The sequence below is a fragment of the Hypanus sabinus genome, chromosome 15, assembly GCF_030144855.1.
Source record: "Hypanus sabinus isolate sHypSab1 chromosome 15, sHypSab1.hap1, whole genome shotgun sequence".
Taxonomy (NCBI): Eukaryota; Metazoa; Chordata; class Chondrichthyes; order Myliobatiformes; family Dasyatidae; genus Hypanus; species Hypanus sabinus.
Window position 1 is genome coordinate 54,552,946 of NC_082720.1, and position 26,194 is coordinate 54,579,139.

The 26,194-nt window shown below is 41.5% G+C and overlaps 1 protein-coding gene across 1 annotated transcript in view; it reads left to right on the forward strand.

The window, feature by feature from the left end:
- Nucleotides 1–24,589, forward strand: part of LOC132405227 (QRFP-like peptide receptor) — a 177,175-nt gene extending 152,586 nt beyond the window's left edge. Inside the window, exons 3-8 of the mRNA XM_059989913.1 lie at nucleotides 3,381–3,767; nucleotides 8,851–9,024; nucleotides 17,819–18,052; nucleotides 18,872–19,081; nucleotides 20,041–20,248; nucleotides 24,579–24,589. Coding sequence (XP_059845896.1) covers nucleotides 3,381–3,767; nucleotides 8,851–9,024; nucleotides 17,819–18,052; nucleotides 18,872–19,081; nucleotides 20,041–20,248; nucleotides 24,579–24,589 — 1,224 coding nt within the window. The remainder of the gene's footprint in view (nucleotides 1–3,380; nucleotides 3,768–8,850; nucleotides 9,025–17,818; nucleotides 18,053–18,871; nucleotides 19,082–20,040; nucleotides 20,249–24,578) is intronic.
- Nucleotides 24,590–26,194: the final 1,605 nt, after the last annotated feature.

Sequence of the window (26,194 nt, forward strand, 5' to 3'; positions counted from 1 at the left end):
TTTTCTTGCGAACAGTTCATACAGATCAATTCCTTTTCTGACGATCGTGGTGGAGAGGCTTGTAAACTCCTGAGATCTCAACAGTGATGCTGTCTGGAGTTTAGCCATTTGGGGCTTAGCTCCTGGTAGGGTCACCCATTGTGGTGGATCAAGGTGGAGGCTCCAGACAAAGAGCGATCCAACCATGACCATCGTAAGATGATGACACATCACAATGGCAGTGAAGGCACAGGAAGGAAGACTCCAGAAGTGAAGGGTTCCCTGTCATCTTGCATTCCACAGTGCTAGAACCTGACCCAATCTGTCTGGGACCATGTGCATTCTATGCTGCTAGAGCCTGACCCAATCTGTCTATGACCATTGTCACTCTATGCTGCTAGAGCCTGACCCAATCTGTCTATGACCAATGTCACTCTATGCTGCTAGAGCCTGACCCAATCTGTCAGGGACCATTGTCACTCTATGCTGCTAGAGCCTGACCCCATCTGTCAGGGACCATGTGCATTCTATGCTGCTAGAGCCCGACCCAATCTGTCTATGACCATTGTCACTCTATGCTGCTAGAGCCTGACCCAATCTGTCTATGACCAATGTCACTCTATGCTGCTAGAGCCTGATCCAATCTGTCAGGGACCATTGTCACTCTATGCTGCTAGAGCCTGACCCAATCTGTCTATGACCATTGTCACTCTATGCTGCTAGAGCCTGACCCGATCTGTCAGGGACCATTGTCACTCTATGCTGCTAGAGCCTGACCCAATCTGTCAGGGACCATGTGCATTCTATGCTGCTAGAGCCTGACCCAATCTGTCTATGACCATTGTCACTCTATGCTGCTAGAGCCCGACCCAATCTGTCTGGGACCATGTGCATTCTATGCTGCTAGAGCCTGACCCAATCTGTCTGGGACCATGTGCACTCCATGGTGCTAGAGCCTGATCCAATCTGTCTGGGACCATGTGCACTCCATGGTGCTAGAGCCTGACCCAATCTGTCTGGGACTGTGTGCATTCTATGCTGCTAGAGCAGGGGCGGGCAAACTTTTTGACTTGAGGGCCACAAAGGGTTCTGAAATTTGACAGGGGGGCTGGACCAGGAGCAGATGGACGGAGTGTTTTGGTAATACACCTCATAAGAGAAAATAAAATATCATGGGATATGTAGAAAACATGTGCTTTAATTTCAATTGAAAATGAACAAATGCATTACAACAAAATATCTGTCTTTGAAATCCCATGGTATTTAGCTATTTATTGAAATGACTTTTAAAACACTGAAAATTAAATGAATAAAATACAGCTTTTTTTAATAGTAACAGTTATTATTTTAAAGCACTGAAAATTCTGTTATCCTTCAAGATATTATCATCATCACTCTCCTCCTGACTGTCTTTATTTCAAAAACGGTAGGAGATGCAGGTCTACTTGTCCTGCTCCTTCTTATTCAATTGTCCCCTGTGCCAAAACTCAACAACGACCCGCACAATGACAGAACAGTGAGAGCGTGCCAGTATGCGGAGTGCGTTATTTGATCTGGAGCGCATTTTTTATTTGAGAATGTACGTGCACCTGCGCACTACTCATGTCCATCACTTAACAGAAATGACATGTAACATTTAAGGCTTATTGAAAAAAATATTTTCAAATGCATTTTTTACATAACACAACGAAGAAACTTATTTTTAATTTCAGTGGGAACAGTGTTGTTGGTCTCCCTTTTTAGCCAGCGCATCAAAGTCTGGATTTAGTTTTGTTGTGGCGATTCTCAGGATGGATCTGAGGTGTTGGTCAGTTAACTTGGATCTGTGGCTGGCTTTGTTGATGTTCATGACGCTGAACGCCTGTTCACACAAATAGGTCGAGCCAAACAAAGAGTAAAGCGCAAATGTGGAGTAATACGCTGTACCTCAACAAAGGTCAATGTGTAGCGGTGTGCTACATGCAGCGCTAAAATTATGACACGGAGTCGGTAACTGCAGTCGAAGAAAAAAACTTCATTCAAAATCCCCAGCCTCACTTTTAAGCCTCCCTTAACCTGCCCCCCGTGGCGCAGAGGCTCCAAAGCTCTGTGCTCGCAAATCCCCGCAGGCTATCTCCCTTAGCCAGAACGCTGGCTAATTGTGAGCCGGTTCGGATGTGCCAGGAAATGGGTCACCACAAATGTATATAGAGTGCGTCATCTATTGGGAAAACGCCAGAATTGCGGGGGAAAAAAGTTAACAAGGTTTATTAATATAATTTCATCAAGTTCTGCGGGCCAGATTAAAAAGCTTAACGGGCCGTAGTTTGCCCATGCCTGTGCTAGAGCCTGACCCAATCCGTCTGGGACCATATGCATTCTATGCTGCTAGAGCCTGGCCCAATCTGTCTGGGACCATGTGCATTCTATGCTGCTAGAGCCTAACCCAATCTGTCTGGGACCATATGCACTCCACGGTGCTAGAGCCTGACCCAATCTGTCTGGGATCATGTGCATTCTATGCTGTTAGAGCCTGGCCCAATCTGTCCTGGACCATGTGCATTCTATGCTGCTAGAGCCTGGCCCAATCCGTCTGGGACCATGTGCATTCTATGCTGCTAGAGCCTGGCCCAATCTGTCTGGGACCATGTGTATTCTATGCTGCTAGAGCCTGGCCCAATCTGTCTGGGACCATGTGTATTCTATGCTGCTAGAGCCTAACCCAATCTGTCTGGGACCATGTGCACTCCACGGTGCTAGAGCCTGACCCAATCTGTCTGGGACTGTGTGCATTCTATGCTGCTAGAGCCTGACCCAATCTGTCTGGGACCATGTGCACTCCACGGTGCTAGAGCCTGACCCAATCTGTCTGGGACCATGTGCATTCTATGCTGCTAGAGCCCGACCCAATCTGTCTGGGACCATGTGCACTCCACGGTGCTAGAGCCTGACCCAATCTGTCTGGGACCATGTGCATTCCACAGTGCTAGAACCTGACCCAATCTGTCAGGGACCACGTGGTGACTGCCGGTGCATCATCTCTCTACATGAAACAAAGTCACGCACAGACCTTCTCCATTGATCTGGTATGGTATCAGCCTCTACAGCCACCTGAAGACTCACCAATAGATAACCCCTTAGGAAAACACCATACTCGACTCGCATGATCACACTACGACAGATCAATTCATTTCCACAGTACACTGAGGTAGTACAAGTCCAAACAGTAATGAAGTGTTAAAGCTACAGAGAAAGTGCAGTGCCGGTAGACAATGGGGTGTTGAGGTCAAAGTGAGGTAGAATGAGGTCACGAGTCCATTGTTATAGTATAATTCTAAATACCATTCATTTGTGAGTCAATTTATCCTGACTTTTTATTGATTACTTTGCTGATAATCAGCTGCCACTAATTCTAATTTCAGAAGCCTTCAAGAAGGGAAATAAGAAGAGACTGCTATCGGTGCGATCCCATAAAGAAACCCAAATTCACCAACATCAACATGGAGTCATACAACATCTCACAAACCATGACAAATGAGACACATTTAATTATCCCAGATGCAGCCCACTACATCATCGTCATTCTGTATGCGTCGGCCACCTTTCTGTCATTGAGTGGCAACCTGCTGGTCATCTGGGTCCTGACCATGGGCTGCAGAACCAGAACAGATATCACCGTGTTCCTCATCAACCTGGCTGTAGCTGACCTGACCATGGCCATTTTTTGCATTCCCCTCACATTTACCGAGGTTCTCTTGCAACGGTGGCTCTTTGGGAAATTGCTCTGCCCTCTGGTGCGTTTTGCACAAGTAAGTGTTTTGCTTAAAATATCAAATTCTGTTCTATTACCGGTTTAAAGCAGTATAGTCTTTAAAAAAAACACAGTAAACAGTTTTGCTTGGGAAGTATGACGTCTGTATGACAGGTGAGTCAACACTTTCATGATAACATCAAATGTTCTGTAAGTGGAAAATTAATGCAATGATTTCTTCTTTCTTAAAATGCATGAAGCAGGTTTTTCTCAAGAGTAATCATTACCGTTAACACCCCTGCTAATCTAATGAATCATGCTGCCAGAGTCAAACAAGTTATCTCTGCCATAACTGATTTCATGCTCTGCTTTGAAAAGTTTACAGTAATTCTTTCATATAAATTTTCAAATTAATACTTGATAGCATCAAAAACTTTGCAGAAAATCAAGGCCAGCAATATTTCAACAATCCATATGATTGAAATTATTTTTGATCCTCCCCCACACAAAAAATGAGCCACAAGCACTGAGCTGATTAAATATTATTCTAATTATAAGTATCAGTCATGCCAGCTTCAAGAAGCCCAATCAGCTGCAGAGCATGATAAAAGTACCAATAGGACTTCTGCACGATGACTCAAAGCAACTCCCCTTTGCAATGTATAGATGACAAGATGGTCTCTGCTGAGTTAACAGATCTTCCATAGGTTACCTGGACTCAATATTCATGGACTCTTGCAGATGTTGAGAAAAATTTTCATTGTTTCACTTGTGATTTCATAAATTCATCTTAACTCACAGTGTAAATTGCATACTATACTTGCACAAGGAGAGTAGCAGACACAGGAAGCTGCTGTTGTCCATGAGGCATCGAGAAATTTATACTTGCCCATTTTGGAGTCAGTACTTGCTGCACCTGATTTCAGAATGTATGGTTACAGTTGGAAGAGCCTATGATATCAACAGGCCTGGCTTGTTTTAAAGAGCCAGTGAGAATCAGGCTGCTACTGGCATCATTGTGTGGATTTTGGGCAAATAAAGATGAAGGGTAAATAGCAGGTGGAGGGGGATGGAAATGAGAAATAAGGGGGAGACAGAGGAGGAGCTCAGTCCTGATGAAGGGTCTCGGCCCAAAACGTTGACTGTTCGTTTCTGCGGATGTTGCCCGACCTGCTGAGTTCCTCCAGTGTGTTGCTTTGACGCCAGCATCTGCAGAGTATTTTGGGTTAGAGGAGGAGCTGAGCTAGCGGGGATTAGAAAGTATGGTGCTGGGGAGTCAAGTCAGCCCTCATACAGTAAGTGTGGATTAAAATACACACTTTGTCTTTGTTTCAAAAATTTATCTTGCAGATCGCTCGGACTAGTTTTATAAAGTGTCAGCAGTTGCTTCAGATCTAACCAGATTTGCAGTGGGTCCTTGAGAAGGGAAAGGCCACTGCCATGTTATAAAGTCTGAAATAGGTATGGCTTTCCGAAACAATGAGCTACACGGACCCAATGAACAATACAGTACTGTGCAAAAGTCTTAGGCACATATATACAGCTAGCTAGATTTCTGCACAGTGCTGTATTTGTCAATGTGGAGTGGAGAGCGAGTTTGTTAATCTGGTGGGAGCACAGTATACTAGGAACATGGAAAGATGTGGGACAAGTGGCAGAGGAGGAGTGCCAGGGGCAAGGGCTGGCATGGCAGCAGACTCACCCACACCCAGCCCTGAGGCACCAGGCAGCGTCATTTGATTCCAAACAATTGGTTCATTGAACATTACAGAAAGTCTCTCTGGTCCTTCCCCACTCCCTCCCCTCTCCCCAACCATGAATCACCTCTTTCTGCCCCCTTCGCACTCTCAGTCCACAATAGAGACCCAGATCAGAATCAGATTTATCATCACTCACATCTGACATGAAATTTGTTTTTTTTCCAACAGCAGTACAGTGCAATACATATAATTACTACAGCTCTGTGCAAAAGTTTTGTGGACCCGAGCTGTATCTCTGTTCCTAGACTTTTACACAGTGCTGTATGCCTATGCCCCTGAGTACAATATTGGCTGCTTATCAGACTGGCAAGTGCCTGAGCAGCTCAGCTGAACTTAAGACCTTATGTTTCTGGATGAGATAGAATAACATTCTCCAGGTAGCAAAGGAACATGGTTAGAATGCTTTTTCAGACATCAGTAGCATCTGCTTAATGAAACTTAAAGACCTCTAGATCTGTGACTGCATGCTAATCTACTGTCTGTTTCATTGACTTCCCACAGAGAACACAGATTAGTTGCAATTCTATTGAAATTAATCCTTTACCCAGATTCTGCAAAGCTCAGTAACTCTGTCAAACCAATCCCTGCAATAACTGAATTTAGATTCTACCGAACTGTGGGCTCCAGAATTTCTCACTAACCCATTCCATAGGTTATCTTCAAATAATAATTTGAAAATCAGCAAAGCTACGGTCATTTTTACATTTATAAATGCTTTAATCTGGGGAATTTTGATTTTCTACTCGGCCTGATTCTATTTTGCTTGATTTTTTTGTTGCCGTTTGTGAGAATTTTTTTGCACATGGGGGGAAGAGGGGTTTGATATTTGATGTTTCTCTTTGAATGGGTTGGTTCCATGGTGTTTCTTTGTTTTGTGACTGTGGGGAAGACATATATCAGGCTTGTATACTGCACACATACTTCAATAACAAATGTACTTTGAATCTTTAATGTATATTATGTTAACATTTCACCTGTTTCCCACAACATAAATTACATTTTTTCTTGACCCATTTATATTCCTTTCACTCCTCAGCTCCTTGATCTTTCTCTCCTTTTGGCACAAGGAATTCCCCCTCCATTAACAAGAGTTCTGAGTGCTGAGTACAGCATTGCTCTTGGTTATTTTTCAATCGCCACACATGACTATTCACACATATATTCAATACCGTTTCTCACTATTTTAGAAGTCTGCAGTACTGAATATGGGAGAATAATATTTACTTTAAAGGGAAATAAATAACAATTAGAGTTATCGGCTCAAAGCCTCTAGGAACATAAAGCTCAATATAATTTTTGCTTTGTGCATTGATTTGTCTCAGTTGGAAAACACATACAACACAAAGAACCATAACCCCGTAACTGAAAGAGAGAGAATATTTCATTTGCAAGACTTCACAGTTAATTTCGCTCTGAGAAGCACAAGCTCTCTGAGCCTGGTGTCAACCCACTCTAATATACAGTAAATATAGAACTATTTGGCATTAAAATGCCCCTCTTCATTTCTCTCTGAATAAAAAGACACAGGTCACTGGAATCATGTCCTAATTTGCAGGGAAACCTTCACCAACATTGGATGCAGTATTTCTAGGCAGCAGATGGGCAATAATTAGTGGTGATAACTACATCCTGAAAAAAAAATAAGCCAAAGAGTCCTCGCAAAAGACTTCTGAAAGGCCTTAACAACATCAGTCTGTATGCAATCCCTGCCTTGATTCACAGCCACAGACAGCTGTGGAGGCCACTCATTGGCTGTTCTTAAAGTGGAAGTGGATAGTTTTTGATTAGTAAGGGCATCAAAGGTTATGGGGCGAAGGCAAGAGAATGGGGTTGAGAGGGAAAAGTAAATCATCCACGATGGAATGGCAGAGCAGACTCGATGGGCCAAATGGCCTAATTCTGCTCTGATGCCTCATGGTCTTAACATCACTGCTGCACTGTTGATTATATTGGGTAAGTAATGAGGGCCCACTGAGAGGGAAGCAAACTCACTTATGTGTTCCATAACAAGAAGAGTTTAAGTCCTATCTATAGGTTACATACTTACTTACCCAAAAAATCCCCAGTTCTCCAATTCCTTGCCTATCAATCTGATTGTGTGCCTGACCACTCTCCAATGGCTGATTGACTGATCAGCGAAGCCATGGGAGCAGGAGGTGGGTGGTCAATGAGCAGCTGGTGCACACCACAAGTCCTGGTTATGCAACCATTGACGCCAGGCAGACAACATCTGAAAAATATTGATAATGGCCGGGGTCACCCATCTTGTAAAGACATTGCCCAGAAGAAAGCAATGACAAACCACTCCTGTGGAAAACTTTGCAAAGAACAAACATTATTAAAAGACCATGATCAACTAAGTCATACGATAGGGCGCATAATGAAACACAATAAAGGTAAGGGCCACCAGGTCCGGCTTACTTTCTTCAATGAACTTCCATCCTTTGACAATGGACAAATCATTTTGTTACGCAAACTGCTGCCCCTTCTGATCTCAGTCACCAACTCTGCTCCATTCCCTGGACTTCTTAACTTGTATTTGGTCTCTAAATTTCTTTGGGCTCTGAACCACATTTGGCCTTTAATTTTTGGCTTTTAACTTTTGGAGTGTCATCTCCCTGAGCATTCACAGTTTTTACACTAGCTGTTGTTGCTATAAAATAGGAGAGATATTTCCAATCAGATCCCATCATTGGGACGAGGGAAACTCATACATTTGTCTTCCTGCCTCTGAATTAACATCCAATCCTGTGTGCCAATCCTTGTTCCAATAGGGATCCAAGGCATATTATGTACATTTTGCAAGGAGAGGCTCAACATAATGTCTCACTTAATGTAAGCATGAACTGGCTATGAGGAGGGTGCCTCTTTTTACAACATACACAGTTTTTTGTCATTAACAGCCAAGAAGGGTTATAATGCCAGCAAAATGATGCAATATAATAAAATACCACTCTCTCTACACTCAGACCACACTGCATGTCAGGGATAATGAACCTGATTCTGATTCATTGATTTTCACATGTTCTCATGCTATCTTATTGACCAAAGCTCCACTATTAGTCGATGTGATTTTAGCTGTCAATAACAATAATTATATTCTTAAACCTCTTTTCTCTCTTTCCTCCCTTAACATACTCTTAAAGAACTAAAATATTGACCAACTTTTTGACCATTGCCTTCAATGGTTTGCTGTCAAATTCCATTTCAAGAACAATTCCGTGAGGTTATTTGGAATACTTTAAACTGTCAGAGTTAATATACTGGTGCAAATTGTTATTGCAAAATCTATTTTAAAATATTGATCCTTTACATTGTTAATAAATCCTTAGCTTGCAGCTTTAATATGATTGGTTTTAGCCTGTCCATTCTTTTGCCCAGATTCTCTCCGTGTCTGTCAGTATCTACACCCTCATGACCATTGGTGTAGACCGTTACTACGCTGTTTGCCATCCATTGAAGTCTCGCATGGGTCGCTCCCGAAGTAAGATATTAATTGCTGTGATCTGGATGGTGTCTTTCAGCATTGCATCTGTGCAGTTATTTGTATCGAGGGTAAGTGCAGAAGTACTGAATCCTAGTTTCGAAAAAAGTTTGTATTTCAAAAGCCATCCTTAAGATTCTCTAATAGAGGAGCCCTGAAGTGGGCCAGGGGTCGGGGGTTATATTGCTGCTGTTTTTTTTGTGGAGGAGGGAGTTGGGGGATTGTTATTGTCACGGTTCTTTTACTGCAGGGAGAGGATTGGGGATTGTTATTGTCGCTGGTTTTTCTGCATGGAGGGGGTTGAGGATTGTTATTGACATTGGTTTCTTCTGCAGGGAGGGGGGTTCAGGGATTGTTATTGTTGCTGTTCTTTTTCTGTGGGGAAGGGGTCGGGGATTGTTATTGAGAGGTTTTTTTTCTGCGGGGAGTGGGTTCAGGGATAGTTATTGTCACGTTTCTTTTTCTGCGGGGGGCCAGATGTTATTATTATTACTGTATTTGTTCTTCAGGGAGGGGTTGTGGATTCTGGGGTCTGCGAGTTTTGTTTCTTTTACTTTTTCACGGGTATTTTGTGGCTATCTGGAGAAGACAAATATCAGAGTTATAATGTACATGCATATTTTGATGATAAAATGAACCTTGAACCCTGAAAATCCCAGGTAGGAGAATCCTGCTGGAAATCCCAAGGAATTTCAGCACAAGCATTTGCACTTGTCATAAGCTATATTTGTAGTAGTGCTATTTGTGTGCAAGATTTTAAAGTAATGGTGTACTAACTACTTACTATGGCATTACTGAAATGTTGCCGTGGTAATTTATGAATAGTAAATCAAACAGCTTGTCAACAAACTTTGCCAGTAATTAGCCAAGTCAATTTGCAATCTGAAAGTTCTGTCCTATCTTATCCAAACATGTTGGTGACTGAGCATTTGAATGTTGGAGCTCCAGTCTGTGATTAGTTTGCTGATTTCAGGCAAGGTGTAGTGGGCAGTAATTGGCCTTCAGAGACTAATGCATTCTGAGTGAAAATGTCAAGGGGAGACAGTGTTTTGAACTGTTCTTTAAAAACCTAAGCTAAAAGAACTAGCTTCCAGGCGCAGAATGATTGGGCTGGGGTGATGATGTTGACCTCTGTGCTTGGCCAGCAAGATGGCACTTTAGCCCCCATTTTAATGGGTAAAGAAGAATCAGTATTACTGAACCACTATACACATCCGGCAGTCTACATGACCCCCCAAACACATTGGCAAGAGCATTACTGAGATTCAGAATTTAACATCCAGGGACTAAACCTGACCAGGTTTTAAATAATCAGACCAACTGTAAATCCAAGAGGACAATTAAAGTAAATTGATTTTCAACTCATATGGGCTCTTGAGATGGCCTGCAGCATAATGTTACCATCCTGACAGCTGCCTGATGGCAATGTCTCTGTCATCTTTGCTCACCCAGCCGAGAGCACAATGTGATTAAAATCATGCAGCCATAGTGTGGAAACAGGCCACTTAGCCCATCACCTCCAGGCAGACCACACAGATTAAAGAAAAGCTTCACCCCACCACCGCTGAACCAATCACCTCCTTCACACCACTTTTTGCCAGTGCTGCCTCATTCTCTTAATTCCACTTCTCTCAGTTATTCTGTTATTGTCACTTTGAGTTTCTTGCACTCGCTCAGACTACACTACAGTCTTTGCACTATTCTGCTATCTTGTGCATCATTGCATTTATTGCTGTATTTATTATTAACATGTTTAGTGTTTACTATGTCAGCTCATGAGAACAAGGGATTTAATTACACTCTGGTGTGCATGTCAATAATTTAATAATCTAGTGGTGTGCCTCAGGGATCTGTTCTGGGACCCCTACTCTCTGTGGGTTTTATAAATGACCTGGATGAGGAAGTGGAGGGATGGGTTAATAAATTTGCTGGTGACACGAATGTTGGAGGTGTTGTGGATAGTGTGGAGGGCTGTCAGAGGTTACAGTGGGACATTGATAGGATGCAAAACTGGGCTGAGAAGTGGCAGATGGAGTTCAACCCAGATAAGTGTGAGGTGGTTCATTTTGGTAGATCAAATATGATGGCAGAATATAGTATTAATGGTAAGACTCTTGGCAGTGTGGAGAATCAGAGGGATCTCGGGGTCTGAGTCCATAGGGCACTCAAAGCAGCTGCGCAGATTGACTCTATGGTTAAGAAGGCATATGGTGCACATTAGCATTCATCAATCGTGGTATTGAGTTTAAGAGCCGAGAGGTAATGTTGCAGATATATATGATCCTGGTCAGACCCCATTTGGAATACTGTGCTCACTTCTGGTCGCCTCACTACAGGAAGGATGTGGAAACCATAGAAAGGGTGCAGAGGAGATTTACAAGGATATTGCCCAGATTGGGGAGCATGCCTCATGAGAATAGTTTGAGTGAACTCTGCCTTTTCTCCTTGGAATGACGGAGGATGAGAGGTGACCTGATACCGTTGTATAAGATGATGAGAGGCATTGATTGTGTGGATAGTCAGAGGCTTTTCCCCAGGGCTGAAATGGCTAGCATGAGAGAGCATAGTTTTAAGGTGCTTGGAAGCAGGTACGGAGGAGATGTCAGGGGTAAGTTTTCTTTTTATTCAGAGAGTGGTGAGTGCATGGAATGGGCTGTTGGTGGCTGTGGTGGAGGCCGAAATGATAGGGTTTTTTAAGAGACTCCTGGATGGCTACATGGAGCTTAGAAAAATAGAGGGCTATGGGTAAAGCCTAGGTAGTTCTAAAGTAGGGCCATGTTCGGCACAGCTTTGTGGGCTGAAGGGCCTGTATTGTGCTGTAGGTTTTCTATGTTTCTAATCTAATCTAATAAATGAAGGCAATAGCCCTTGCAGAAACACAGCAGAGTGGAAGAATTATATTTAAAGACTGGAATAATATCGTTTGGGGGAAAAAAAGAAGAGAAACAAAATAAAAAAGATTTAATTTTAAAAAGGGGTTGGAAGCAGGGAAATCTGAGTGTTTACAGACATAAATCAGGACAAAAGGCTGTTAAAAGGATTGAAATATCAACTTTATTAATTAAGTCATAGGTATAAAATTCAGTTGATTTTGGACCACACTATTGGACCAAAACAGAAATATCATGTTCAGCAATCAGCATCAGATGTTAAAGAGTATTTCAGGACTTTGTGAAGTTTAAGAGATGATTTAATACAGGCGTTCAAATCTTCACTGTTTTACTGGAGTAAATAAAGAAGAATGCTTTCAGTAGAGAGGAGAGATGGAACCGAAGATTCAGATTTAAACAATTGGCAGAAGAACTGGAAACTTTTTTTTGGCAATCACGTGATCGGGAAATTATTCTCTGAAGGACGTCAGATTCAGTGACAAAGTTCAGAATGAAATGCTTGAAGAAAAAACCAAGCAGCATGAAGGGCTGATCTGTGAATATTGGATCTGCGAGAACAAACAATTTGAACAGTCTGTAAATTACGACTCAAACTTTAAACTTAGCCCTTTTAAGGCAATACAATTCACACTGACGTAACCCACAGACCAGGAAACTTGGCGTGTCAGAGTGGCTCCAAGGACGTTTAATATTTGAAAGCAGAAGGACAAACTAACATTGGAGGAGAGGATGGCTTTATACCTTCAAGCCTTTCACTAATCCTCTAAATGTCAAATTCCAGGAACAAACTTCAGATGTGATTGACTGATATCTCTCAAAGGAAATACATCTGACTATAAGTCAGGAAATGTTTCAAAGAGAAAAAAGAGCAAACTATTGAAACAGCTGCAGTCATCTGCCCTGTTTGTAGTCTGAGGTCACTGACACTGAAGTTAATAAATGCCATAGAGTTAAATAGAATGGAAGGAGATCTCTCAGCCCACTGAGTCCTTGCTGAGTAACAAATGCACATTTACACCAAATCCTTTTCGAGCACAAGACGTAGGAACTGAATTAGGCTATTCAGCCTATCAAGCCCGCTCTACCATTCCATAATGGCTGATTTATTATCCCACTCAACCCCATTCTCCTGACTTCCCCTCATAACCTCTTGTTCTTTATTTTATTCTCCCCACATTCCCATAAATTCACCCAGAATCTATTGCCGATCGACACTGGCCAGTTAACCTGCAGCCCAGACCAGGGTATCCAGAGAAAGCCCACACAGTTACAGAGAGAAGGAGCAAAACTCCACACAGACAGGACCGGGGGAGGGGGGCAGGATTGACCCTGGGTTGTTGGAACTACAAGTCAATAAACCTTTGAGGTGGTGATGGCTGAGAGACTAATTTCCATTTCGATACATATAACTATATAACTTTCTGATACATTTAAGCTGAAACAACAGTTTTAAGTCTAAACAAATAACTGAGGTATGAAACAAGGTCGTTCTGGAAACGACACAAAATATTTGACAGTAGGTGCACAATAGATAACATTTAAAGAATTAACAGAGAGGTTACAGTTAATAAATATTTCTTTGAATCACAAAAGCCCAACATGAAAAATGGCTCAGCCTTGGTTTCTCACCGCCTGTTATGCCATTGGCATTTAGGCAGTAATGAAGGTCCTCCATCTCTGGCGGTGTTCCGGGCATCCTTCATTAACTACTACCACCAAGTTCCTTCAGCAACTTCCTCTCAGTTTTTACCACTGTCAGTCATGCAGGTCCCGTGTGGAGACTCAGGAATACTGTCGCACTCAGACGTAGAAGGATTCTTCATTGCTGCTTCTGCAAAAATTGTTTTACCAGTCAGGGTTGTTAGCCCTGAGCAAAACCTGTGAACCTGGAAGACCAGTGGACCACTCTTAGTCTGGCCTCTATCCTTTGACCTGTTTGAGATGGGTGACCCCACCAAGAACCAAAGCATAAAGCCTTGACTCCAGCCTTGACTCTCTGGGTTGTTAATGCACCAAACCATGACAAGGTTGTGGTCCTCTTGGAGGCAGTCTTGGTTAACTAGGGCTTAAAAGGTTGTATGAGGTCAAAAGAAAAGAAGATGTCAAAAAGACCAGTCAGCTGAAGATGAGAATGTTTCAGATTGCACCAAAGGAGTATCAAGAAACTGATATGGAAAGGAAATATAAAATACAAGTATAAATAGTGAAACAACAACTGTAAAAAGTTTTGATAGGTAAGGGTAAAATAAAAGATACACAAAGGTTAATGTGAATGCTTTGCAGACAGAGAGAAAAGTTGCACTGGCAGATAAGGAAATGGCAGGAAAAACAAACAAACATCCTAGATCTGTCTCTGCAAAAGACCACATTGAATACTTCCTAGACATAGTAGAGAACAAGTCTTTTGCAAATTAGGAGCTCACAAAAATTAGCATTAGGGAAAAATCAGTAGTAGATGAATTAATGGGACTACAGTGTGATAAATCCCTCGGGTCTGACGGAGTGTTGGGAACCAGGGGTCAGGGTCTCACTGGATGGGACTAGCCAGTCAGGAATGAGGTATGAAGAGATTTCATCTTTCAGAGGGAGGTGAATCCTTGCAATTTTCTACTCAAGGCAGTTGTAAAGTATCAGTGATTGTGTATATTCACATAAAAAACTGTGGTGTGGTGGATACTGAGGAAGATTATCTAAGGTTACAGAAGAATTTAGATCAAATAGAAAGTTGAACAAGGCACTGGAAGGTGAAATTTAATCCTAAGAAGTGTAAGGTGAACCATCTAAGGAAGTCAAATAGGAGTAGAACATATACAGTCATTTCTGGGACACTAAGAAACATTGATGAACAGACAGACGTTGTAATTCAAGTATGTTATTCCTTGAGGATGGCGAAGAAGCTATATGACATGCTTGCCTTTATAGATCAGGCACAGAATATAAAATGGGAAGTTACAGGTATGTCGTAGCTTTAGAAATCTGATTAGAAAGCACTTGCAGTTTTTTGTGCAGATTTGGCCCCCAAGTATAGCAAGAATGTAATTGCTTGGGAAGAGAGCAGAGAAGATTCACCAGAACCTAACCTGGACTAGAAGTCAGTTGTGGGGAGATATTGGATAGGCTGGTCTTGTTTTCCTACAGGAAAGAAGCGGGGGTGCAGGTGACTTGATAGAGTTGTATAAAATTATGGGAGGCATAGATAGAGTAGATGATCAGAATCTTTTTCCTATGCCAGGGATGGTAGGGATATCAAAAACCAGAGAACAAGGAGGAATTTGAAAGGAGATCTGAGGGGAAAGTTTAATTTATAAAAGAAACACTGAGAGTGGTTGATATCTGGATCACACTCTGCTAGAAGAGGTACAAATGTTTGTTTGTTTGTTTTTTTTTAAAAGGCATTTACTCAGGTACTTGAATTGGCAAGGCAGTGTAGAATACAGACCTAACATGGGCAAAGGGGATTAGAGTGAATTGCCAAAATAGCTGGCATGGACATGGTGTGCCAAAGACCCCGTTTCAATGCTGCATAACTCTGTAACTCAGACTATGTGACAATGATATATTGATTTTTTGGATTTAAAGACATATTGGGATTAATACAAGTGAATGATCAGTCATAATCTTATTTTGTGTTATAGAAGGTGTAAAAGGCCAAATGGTCTTTTCCTCTTTCTATTTTCTAATAAGGAACAATGAATTATGTAAAGTATAAACCTTTGTGTAGTTACTTGCACATGCTCCCAAACTGGTACCCGCTCTCACTATGCCTTCCTCAATTTTCTTTCTCCATTTTGAGTAATAGCTGAAGTGAAATTAGCCTGAGCTGGAGGGCGATGGACTGAATTTCCCATTCATCTAGTAGATTAATTCTTCAAGTGTAGAACTCACTAGCAAGGTGGAATACTTTGGTGAAGAAGGTTGAAGAAATGACAAGAAGCATTGCTGCTCTTGGTCAAGGTCGTGGCCAGTAATCCAGGTGGATTGAATCCAAGCAATCATTTAGGAAGAAGTCCTGAGCCACTGGGAAGAAAGGAAGAAGAGAACCATTCCAAAGACTTACCCTAAATAACAGGGAGACCCCTCTGTAATTACCATGAGTCAGAAATCTCTCATAAAGACGGTTGCAATCACAGAATACATCTGAGGTTCTCTGGCACGATGCCCTCTCCCAGATGATGATCAACACAAGACATTTCTCTTTGCCAAGTTTCACGTTCACCACAGGGATGCCATCTGCTCTGGTTTCACAGCTGGTGTGTAGCTTTTTCAATCTCTAGGCTGGGGGAGCAGTAAAACTGTACTGGATACCATATTATGAGATGAGACAAGAACACTCGTTTCAGCCGCATGCCTTGGCTGAAATGCTCTTTGAAGTGATCCTTGAAACAGACACCGACTTCTTCTCCACTGTTGACAAGCCATTCTTTCTCTTGACAAACACTTCCACTCTTGTTTCTGAATGGATAGATCCCCAGAAAGGCTGACATTTCAGAATGAGACCCTACATTGGGACTGAGAATGTAGAGGGAGGAGGTGGTAAACACTGAAAATGAATTCTTAATATCATGAAAACATATAATAAGTCTTTCCCTTTAGAATCATAGAGCACTCCAGCAGAGAAACAGGCCTTTGGGCCATTAGGCCATGGCAAAATGTTATTCTGCCTAGTCCCATTGACCCACGCCTGCCCTCCATACCCCTCCCATCCAAGTACCTATCCATATTTCTCTTAAATTCTTAAATCAAACTCACATCCACCATTTCTACTAGCAGCTCATTCCACACTCTCACCACCGTCTGAGTGAAGTTCCCCTTTAAAAAGAAAGATAAACAAAAATTACTATAGCTCATTATCACCATATCGAAGACTTACAAGTGTTCCAGTCTCTGTCTAGATTACTAATAGTTCATTGACCCCAAAACAGGGAATGCCAGAAGTGCTCAGCGGAATAAGCAACATTTCCAACATTTTCTCTTTCTGTTTTGGTGTTCCAGAATGTACAGTTCCCTTGCACCAGTTACTTTGTAATTGGATGTGGTGTCTCTCTTACAGCCTGATTCTGGGCTCATGACTCATTGTGACACTGGATAGCTGAGGATGTTTTGGAACTTTGTTCTCAAGATGAGCGTACAAGCAGCCACAACTTATCATCAATGTTAGACCAGATTTCCTGAACCTGTTCTGCTCTGCAGGGACTTTCCATTGGAATATAGAGGGCAGGTCAAATTGAGGCTGCTTATTAACCTCTGAACTTAAAGGCAATTCTTTATTTTATTTATAGAGACTAGGCCTTTCTGGCCCTTTGAGCTATGCTCTGCCTGCTGTTTTCCATGTCTGTCTTTGACATTCTCAGCACACCCTTGAGGACTCCAGTCTTCAGGAGGGTGTGATGTCAAACCCACTGTTCCGTCCCCAAAGCTTCTGGCTGTAGGCAAACTGAACAGCTATACAAAAAAAGTGACTGTGAGTGATCAGCATGTTCCCCTCCATTCAAGGCCTACACCTATTGTAAATCGTTCCAACACTGCTCCTCACAAAAATCCTGCGGAGGTGATGTAAAGGCTGCAGAAAACCACAATCTCTAATCTGTCCTATTGAAGGACTATCAGCCCTTCTAGAATGTTGAAAACAGGAAAATAATTATGTTTGATCATGACCTTGTCAGGATCAATACTTCCATTGATCCTCATTCCACTGGTTTTCAAGAAGTTTGTGACAAGAGGTGTTTTTGAAGACAAATGCACAACTACCTTGTCCCAAATTTTCCACAGACTCTGGAAAATATGATCATTTATGTACAAATTCTGCATTTCTATTGCCAGGTTGCCTAGATTTTCACTGCCCAGATTCAAGAGTCATTGGTGCAAATAATTAAATGTCATGGAACAATTTAAGATTTTGCAGAATTTAAAATGGTTTTACTTAAGAAATATTATCTAAAGCATGATTTAAAATGTGTCCTATTTTGTACGTCAGGCTCAGTACGTGAGTGTGGAAAATGAATCTGAAATGATCTGTTTGGAGACTGGGTGGCCCAGCAACACTTACCGGAAGATCTACACGCTCTTCCTGCTCCTTTTCACTTACATGTTACCCTTATTCATCCTCACCATAACGTACTGGAATGTGGGGCTGAGGTTGTGGGGTCGAAGACCACCTGGAAATATGGACAGAAACAGAGAAGCTCAGCAAGACAAGTCAAAGCGAAAGGTAAAGTTGCACAAGTCACACACTGGGTAAAGGAGTAAACATACATGCAGAATACACTGTATGCCTAGATACACTGGTTTAGAAAATCAGTAAAATGAGTATTGGTTACACTGCTGTTAACCTTGGGGTGCCATTCAGCTGCCATTGCTCCTGAAAAGGCACTTTTTCTATTTCAATTATATCCAAAAGAGAAGGCATATTTCCATGGTTTCCACATTTTGTAGCATTCTATTGTGCAGCATGGACTTTGTTAAGCATTTAATCATGTTACGAGAAAGGAACCTGATAAATAAGCTTAGCTCAGATTGGGTAGCATTGGGGACCTGTAATTCATCATTGAGTCAGTATAGGGACTGTCAACAGGTTAATTTCATTCATTTTGCCCCAGTACATTTCAATAAAGAGAGTGTAAATGGCCTTTCGTATTCTGCTCCGATACTTAACTAATTCCCATCAGCAAAACTGTTGTCCATTGCTGCCTGGATGACAAAACACAAATATGAAACCCATATCAATTGCTGGAAGAAATTTGATCCTATCTCGACACTGATAGCTTTCTTGGGAGTACATCTGCCTTACTACCAAAATTTTTGATGGATGAAAAATTTAATAGGGAATGTTTTAATAAGAAACCCTATTTGTATTTGTAAAAAACGTTTTAACTATACATCAACTGAAAAAGTGGCTGAAAGAGGTTTTCAAAGCAATTCCTGATAAAGAAGAATGGTGTTGAAATAAAAGATTATAATCAATATGAATTAAAGCCGATTGTTTTGTTACTTGAGATGACTAAACTGGGATGAATTTAAATTCTTTCAGGTAATCAAGATGCTGTTTATCATAGTGGCTGTTTTTGCTCTTTGCTGGCTACCATTCCACATTTTCAGTGTTACGTACGAGTTCAATCCTGCTGTGCTGCCAAATGATCCCATGGATATTACTGCCCTTTACTTCTTCTCCCACTATCTGGCCATGTCACATAGTTTCTGGAACCCACTCATTTATGGATTCTACAACGATAATTTCAGGGTATGTTGGTATTTGACATAATTTATTATTGATTAGAGTCATGCAGTACACGGGGGAGAAGTGGCTGCTAACCTTTAGTGTGGATGCTTTTCAATTCATGCAAGGAAACAGTGAAAACAGCAAAATTGAGATATCGATTATGGTTAATCCATAATCTCAAATGAATGTTTAATTTATCAATGGATAATATTTTTAAAAATTATTCAATCTAGCACCCGTTGAACATAAAGTGAGATGAGACCCACTGCGGGAGCAATTGTATTTAAAATGAAATAAGGGCATCAACAAAGGGCAGAAGAGGAAGGCGGAAGAGTTTGACATATTTAAATGCAAGGTACTTAATGGAGTGTCTAAAGCTGTTTAGGGAATTTTAAATGTGCAGATTCAAGGGCATTAGAAAAGTATTTTATTTAGGAGAAACAGAATTAAATAGGGTTGGAAATGGCTATGGAGTAATTGGGTCGCAGTCAATTCAAAGATATTCTTAGACTGTCCTTAATCAATCTAATGGAATAAAGCGATTAGTTGAAGTACAGGATGGAAGGTGGCTGTGAATATGGATAAGAGGTTTTGGGGTAAAGGATGGCAGGTAGGTTATTGATATCACTGTGGATAAGGCATTCAAACTCTAAATATCTATAACCCAACCAGAAACTCACAGCTCAGTCAGCGCCTGCAGAGATTAAAACATAGCTAATGTTTTGGGTCACTGCACTTTGGGTCACTTCACTGCAATTGTAAAGTTTTACAAATATAATAGGTTTTAAGTATAAAGGCAAGGGAATAATAAGAGAAGGGGAAAAGTGATAGGGAAACTGCCAGTGAATGGTCAACTCAGCTTCCACCTCACAAAAGTTTTGGGTCAGATCTGCAGTAGAACACACACTACAAGTAGGATCGGCTAATCCTGGCAGCGTACATGGGAGTTAATATAACAGCAGAATTCTTTTTGTCCCTAGGCTGACCTGCAAAGATTGTGCATTCGTTTCAATCCATCCAGATGCTGCCCTCACATCTATGGGGATAATCTTTCAACCTACAGTGACTCGGATATCTTTAGGAAAGAGAATACTATAAGTGTGCGTCTGAGCTCAATGGAAAGCTGTAGATCTCTGGTCTCCAGGAAGCAACCCATTGTCCCCACTTCCCAAACAGTCCAAGTTCATGGTAAGTATTGCAAAAAAGAACAACACTATATTCTTAAAGTACTAGAGTAAATTTATTGTGGAAATAACAGGCAGGATAGACAAAAGAGAGTCACTGGATGGTGCATATTTGGACTTTCAGAAGGCCCTTGACAAGATGCCACACATGAAGCTGCTTAACAAGATAAGAGCCCATGATATTGCAGGAAAGATACTAGCACAGATAGAAGATTGGCTGATTGGCAGGAGGCAAAGAGTGGGAATGAAGGGGGTCTTTTCTGCTTGGCTGCCAGTGACTAATGGTGTGCCACAGTGGTTGGTGTTGGGATTGCTTCTTTTTGTGATCTATGTTAATGATTTAGAAGATGATGGAATTGATCAAACTTGTGGCCAAGTTTGCAGATGATACAAAGATAGGAGGAGGAATAGGTAGTGTTGAAGAAGCAGGGTGTCTGCAAAAGGACTTAGATTAGGAGAATGGGCAAAGAATTGGCAGAAGGAATATAGTGTAGAGAATGTTAGGTCATGCACTTTGGTAGATGGAATAAAGGTATAGGCTATGTTCTAAATGGGGAGAAAATTCAGAAATCAGAGGTACAAAGGGACTTGGGAGTACTCGAGCAGGATTCCCTAAAAGTTAACTTTCAGGTTGAGTCACTGGTAAGGAAGGCAAAGGCAATATTACATTCATTTTGAGAGGACTAGAATATAAAATCAAGCATGTAATGCTGAGGCTTTATAAGGCAGTGGTCAGACCACACTTGGAGTATTGTGAGCAGTTTGGGGCCCCTTATTAAGAAAGGATGCATTGATATTGGAGAGGGTTCAGAGAAGGTTCACAAAACTTACTCCGGAAAGAAATGTTAATGTATGAGAAGCTTTTGATGGCTCTGGGCACTCACTGGAGTTTAGAAGAATGAGGGGGGGATCTCATTGAAACCCTATTGAATATTGAAAGGCCTAGATGAAATGGATGTGGAGAGGATGTTTACTACAGTGAGGGAGTCTACGTCCAGAGGCCACAGCCTCAGAATAGAAGGACATCCATTTAGAACAGAGCTGAGGAGGAAATTCATCAGCCAGAGGGGGGTGAACCTGTGGAATTCATTGCCACTGTGGAAGCCAATTATTGGGTATATTTAAAGTGGAGGCTGATAAGTTCTTGATTAGTAAGGACATCAAAGGTTACAGGGAGAAAGCAGGTGAATGGAATTGAGGGGGATAGTAAATCAACCACAGTGGAATGGTGGAGCAGACTCTAAGGGCCAAATGGCCTAATTCTGTTCCTATGTCTTATGGTCTTTTGATCTGAATTTACAGTTTGGTCATGTACTTGGTCAAAGAATACAATGCACATAGTTTGGAAGAGGAATGATTTAGAATGCATCAAGAATTGCTTCCTATTGAATTTTCCCGGAACAACAACAAAAGAAACGTTGCTTTAATTCTTAAAAAATCTATCTGATTACAGATTGGCAGTGGGAGAACTGGAAAATAGTCACCACATGATTGAGTTTAATGAGGGACAGAAAAGGGAGAATAGATAAAAATGAAATTATCAAAGTGAAAAGCAATTGATCAGAAAATGCTGGGTTGAAAATATTGAGAAATGATCTGTGGAAAATATTCTAAAATCAGTTCCACAGCAAACAAATCATTTCCAAAGGATAAAGGTACATTCTGTGGATCAACGGAGACAGATAAGCTAAACGATGATTTTAGAGCTGTAGAATACAAAGGCTAAGTGCATCACTGATTAGGTCTTGAGGAGTCTTTTCTCCACTTGTGCTGGAATGGAGTATCAGCCCCTACATAGATTGGTTAGGACTATATCTGTGCTGCAATTTCTATGCACATTTCTATAAAATGGCTATATTCAGCTCTTTCAAGTCTCGCTCTGCCCATTGTTTAATGATACTCAGTGCATAAATCATGTGCTGCATTCAATATCAAGTTTAATAGAGCAAATCCTTATCAGCTCCAAGAAAATAAACTTGAGTTCCAATCTTGCACTGGGAAGTTGTAGTCCAAAGGAAGGGTACTTTACATGTATAAAAGTAAGGATAATTGAAAAATAAAATCTCACCATTCTACTACCCCACAACCATCAGGCTCTTGAACAAAAGGGGATAACTACACTCACTTGTCCATCCATCATAACCAAGGATCTCACTTCAAGGACTCTATCTTGTTATTTCATGCTCTCATTATTTATTGCTATTTATTTATAGTTGAACTTGCACAGTTTGATGTCTTCTGCACTCTACTTGATCTTTCCTTGATCCTGTTATAGCTACTATTGCTGAGAATGCCCACAAGAAAATAAATCTTGGGGTTGTTGTATATGTTGACATATATATATACTCTGATGATAAAATTTACTTTGAACTTTGTACTTTAGAATTAAAGGCACCAAAACAGCAGACTGGTGAATAATGGAACTGCAAGAAATGCAAGTCCTGCCCTTTGCACTATTCCGGGACCCCAATAGTCCATTCAGGTGAAATGACCACTCTCCTTCCAGTTGAGGGTACAGCTCGTGATGTGATTTCCTCAGTGTAGAGGCAGATTCCTCAAAGGCAGATTATATCTCACTTTCTGTGGCTGTATCAAAGCCGGCTAGTTTACTGCTGACCATCCTTCATCTGTAATACCGGCTCTCATTTTCTCTGCAATAACACTGCCGAATGTGCTGGGTATTTACTACATTTCTGCCTCTCTTTCTAACTGCTCTCATTTTATTGTGTTTATATTCCTTCATTCACATTCCAAACATCTAACTTCTGGTAGCAAGTGGCTAGTACAGTGCTTTACAGCACCGGTTGTAAGATCGGGGTTGGGTTCTGTCTGTAAGGAGTTTGTACGTTCTCCCTTCACTGTATGGGTTTCCTCTAGGTGCTCTAAAACCCACTCACATTCCAAAGACACGTGGTTAGGATTAGGGAGTTGTCGGCATGCTGAAGCATAGCTACGCTCACCAGCACAATCCCCGCTGATTTGATTTGACACAAAAACACATTTCACTGCATGCTTCGAGGTATGTTCCAGTTAAAGCTGCCCCATTCTAAAGCTTATCCCCACATCAGCCATCCCCTCAATCTATCATAAGTGTTCTCTTTCTCTTATCCTCCATTCCTCATTCTCTCTGCAAATTAAAACCATTTTCTTTCTTTCCCAATCCTACAAAGTGCCCTCAGCCTGAAACATTAACTCAGCTTCCATCTCCTTTCATGCTCCCAAGCTTGCTGAATGTATCCAGTTTTTATGTCAGACTATTGAACTGTTACCACGGTGTAGCAGCAACATTTGATCCAAAATCAGAAGAAAACAATTGCCACCAGCCTGCGACCCCAGACGGAGTTGTTATGCTTGGGTGACACACCCACAACTCCAATGATTGCTCCAAAGAGTCAAATTCCCTATCAGATCCTTTATCAGCAATTAGTAAACATACAATTAAGCATTATTGAGCGTTATCACAGCGGTCAGCAAAGATACGACCTCCACCGGTCCCAAGCTAAAAACTGCAATGAAATAAGCTAGAATACATAACCTATTCCCTTGCTTTTATTGCACCCCCCCACTCATGTGACTAATTACCAGAATACACATAATAAATTCACAACACAGAATACCTGCTATCAAGATACAGAAGATATAAAATCTCTACATTTATACAATTCTCCTATAACCATATAACTATATATGGTCCTCTTTTGGAAAGCAGTCTATCCTGGAACGTGATCTTCTCCTGATAAATCAAGTTGTCCCTCTTGACTATGTTCAGGAAAATCTGTCTTGATTCACTGCTGCCAAAGCTCACCAAAGTGCAAAACTGAAGCCTTGTTAACTGTCAGCTCTAGCTGAGCGTAGTCCCTTCCATCACTTTGGTTTCCTTTCAATGGTCCATTAACAATCCAACCTGGCACTGTTCTGATTGCTTAAGGTTCATCATTAAAACTATGAATCACTTGCAACGGCTCAAAAGCCTTAGGAACATTCACCCCCATCAACACACAATTTCTGACTCAATTTCCGACAAATAAATGTGCTTCAGGTGAGACCATTCCTGAAGATCTCTGTGACAAGCAATGTTCCCTATGTGGATGGGCATATGTTCCTGCATATAGATGTTAGACACTTCATAATAGTTTCACCATCTAAGTCAGACACTTTCAATCCTGAAATGACGTAGCTACTCACAACCTTCTCTTGACCTATGGTGCATAAGAAAATGCGTGTTCCTTTTCCTGTCAGTTTGAGCTTGTTCATGAGCCTCACAGTACAGAACATTGCAGTATTTCCTTGATCTAGGAATGCATATGTAACCTCCGTTGTGTTACTCTTCTTAGACTTCACCTGAACTGGAATTATAGGAAGTTTACAATCATGGTCACCAGCCCCAGTAAGACCATTAGGTACCAGAGCGGTACTCACTGCAGTATTTGATTCATTCATGGCTTGTTCTGAATCTTCACCCTTTTCATCAGCTCTGGGCTCAGTTTCACTTTCCACAGTAGCCACAGTAGTGAGAAAGTTGCTTCCTTTAGCTTGCTAACAAATTTGTGATCCAGTTTTGTTCACACCTTTGCTTACTGTTGGTGATATAGCATTGTATTTCTTTCCAAACACCAGGTCTGTAGCAATCTTTACTTGCCTTTCAATAAAATCAACAACAGCAGTGAAAGTAATCCTACTATTGTGCCTTTTTTGCAGTTCATACACTGCCGATCTCCATTCTCTTTTTAGTTCATCAGGCAATTTATTTACGACAATCTTCATATTAGCTGGCACGTTCAACTCATACACGGCCTGCAAGGCCTTCCATGGCATTGCAACAACTTCCAAGAATAAAGGCTGTAGTCTTGAAGAGTTTTCACGTTTTCTAGTTTGATATGTGGCCAAGAAAGAGCCCTATACATGTAAGCCGTAGCAGTTTTGTGTTCATCACCAGAATGTTCCTGTAGTAAAGCTTGGGCCTTTAGATATGCTTGCTCCGAGCTGGTCCGCTAGCAACTTTAGACAAGCTCTCTAGGATAACACCCAGTGAACTGTTCGGGAAAATAGAAACAGTCACTATAATTATTGATCTTGCCTTCAGTACTATTCTTGAAAGCTCTCATAAATGAATGATACTGCAATGGATGATTTCCATCGAAGATTTGAATCTCTCTTTTAGGAAGAGATGCAACGCACTGTTGCACCACTAATCTCCTTATTTCCTTCTGGCCTCCAGCCCGACATTTATACCTTTCCCATCGCAAACCCGACTCGGAATCAGGTTTATGTCACCATACTGTAAATCAATGTTCTCAGGAGCACCTTGTGCTATCGGATAGTGCATAGGTTCAGAGTGCCTCCTTAGTGTAGGCTGAGAGTGAACTACCTCTTGGGGTTCAAATTCGTGGCTCATAGATATTTGATTCTCAAATGTATCCACCTTGACATCGAGTATGCTGGATTTTCTCTGCTCCATGCCAACATAGGAACAATCATCAGAGAATTGCTCTGCAGGAGCAGGCTTAGCACCCAAAGAACTTGCAGCCCATAAACAAACTCTGGCCATCTTGGCTGCAACTTAAGCTCCTCCATCTTCGTCCGAAGTTGTTCCTGGCTTCGGCGATGCTGTTCCGCCTTTCCCACCAAGGCATGCTCATCCCTCAGTGTCTGTTGTCTTGTGTGTAACTCCGCTAAACCAATCTTCTATGTGGGACATTGGTCTGTGCGACAGAACAGGTTGGCAATGCTAATTCTCCCGCTAAACTTGCCCTTTGCCCTGCTAGTCACTCCTCCTCATTCTATCCCTGGTCTAGTTTCCCCACTGGTTCACACACTCTGCCCTCCCGTTCAGCAGTTCTTGGGAGTTGACCACTTACACACCCCAACAATAAAACAATTGCTAGCTTGGCTAATTAAAACAATCCCTTCAGTTAACGTGCTCTATTGGTTTATAATTCATAAAAATAAG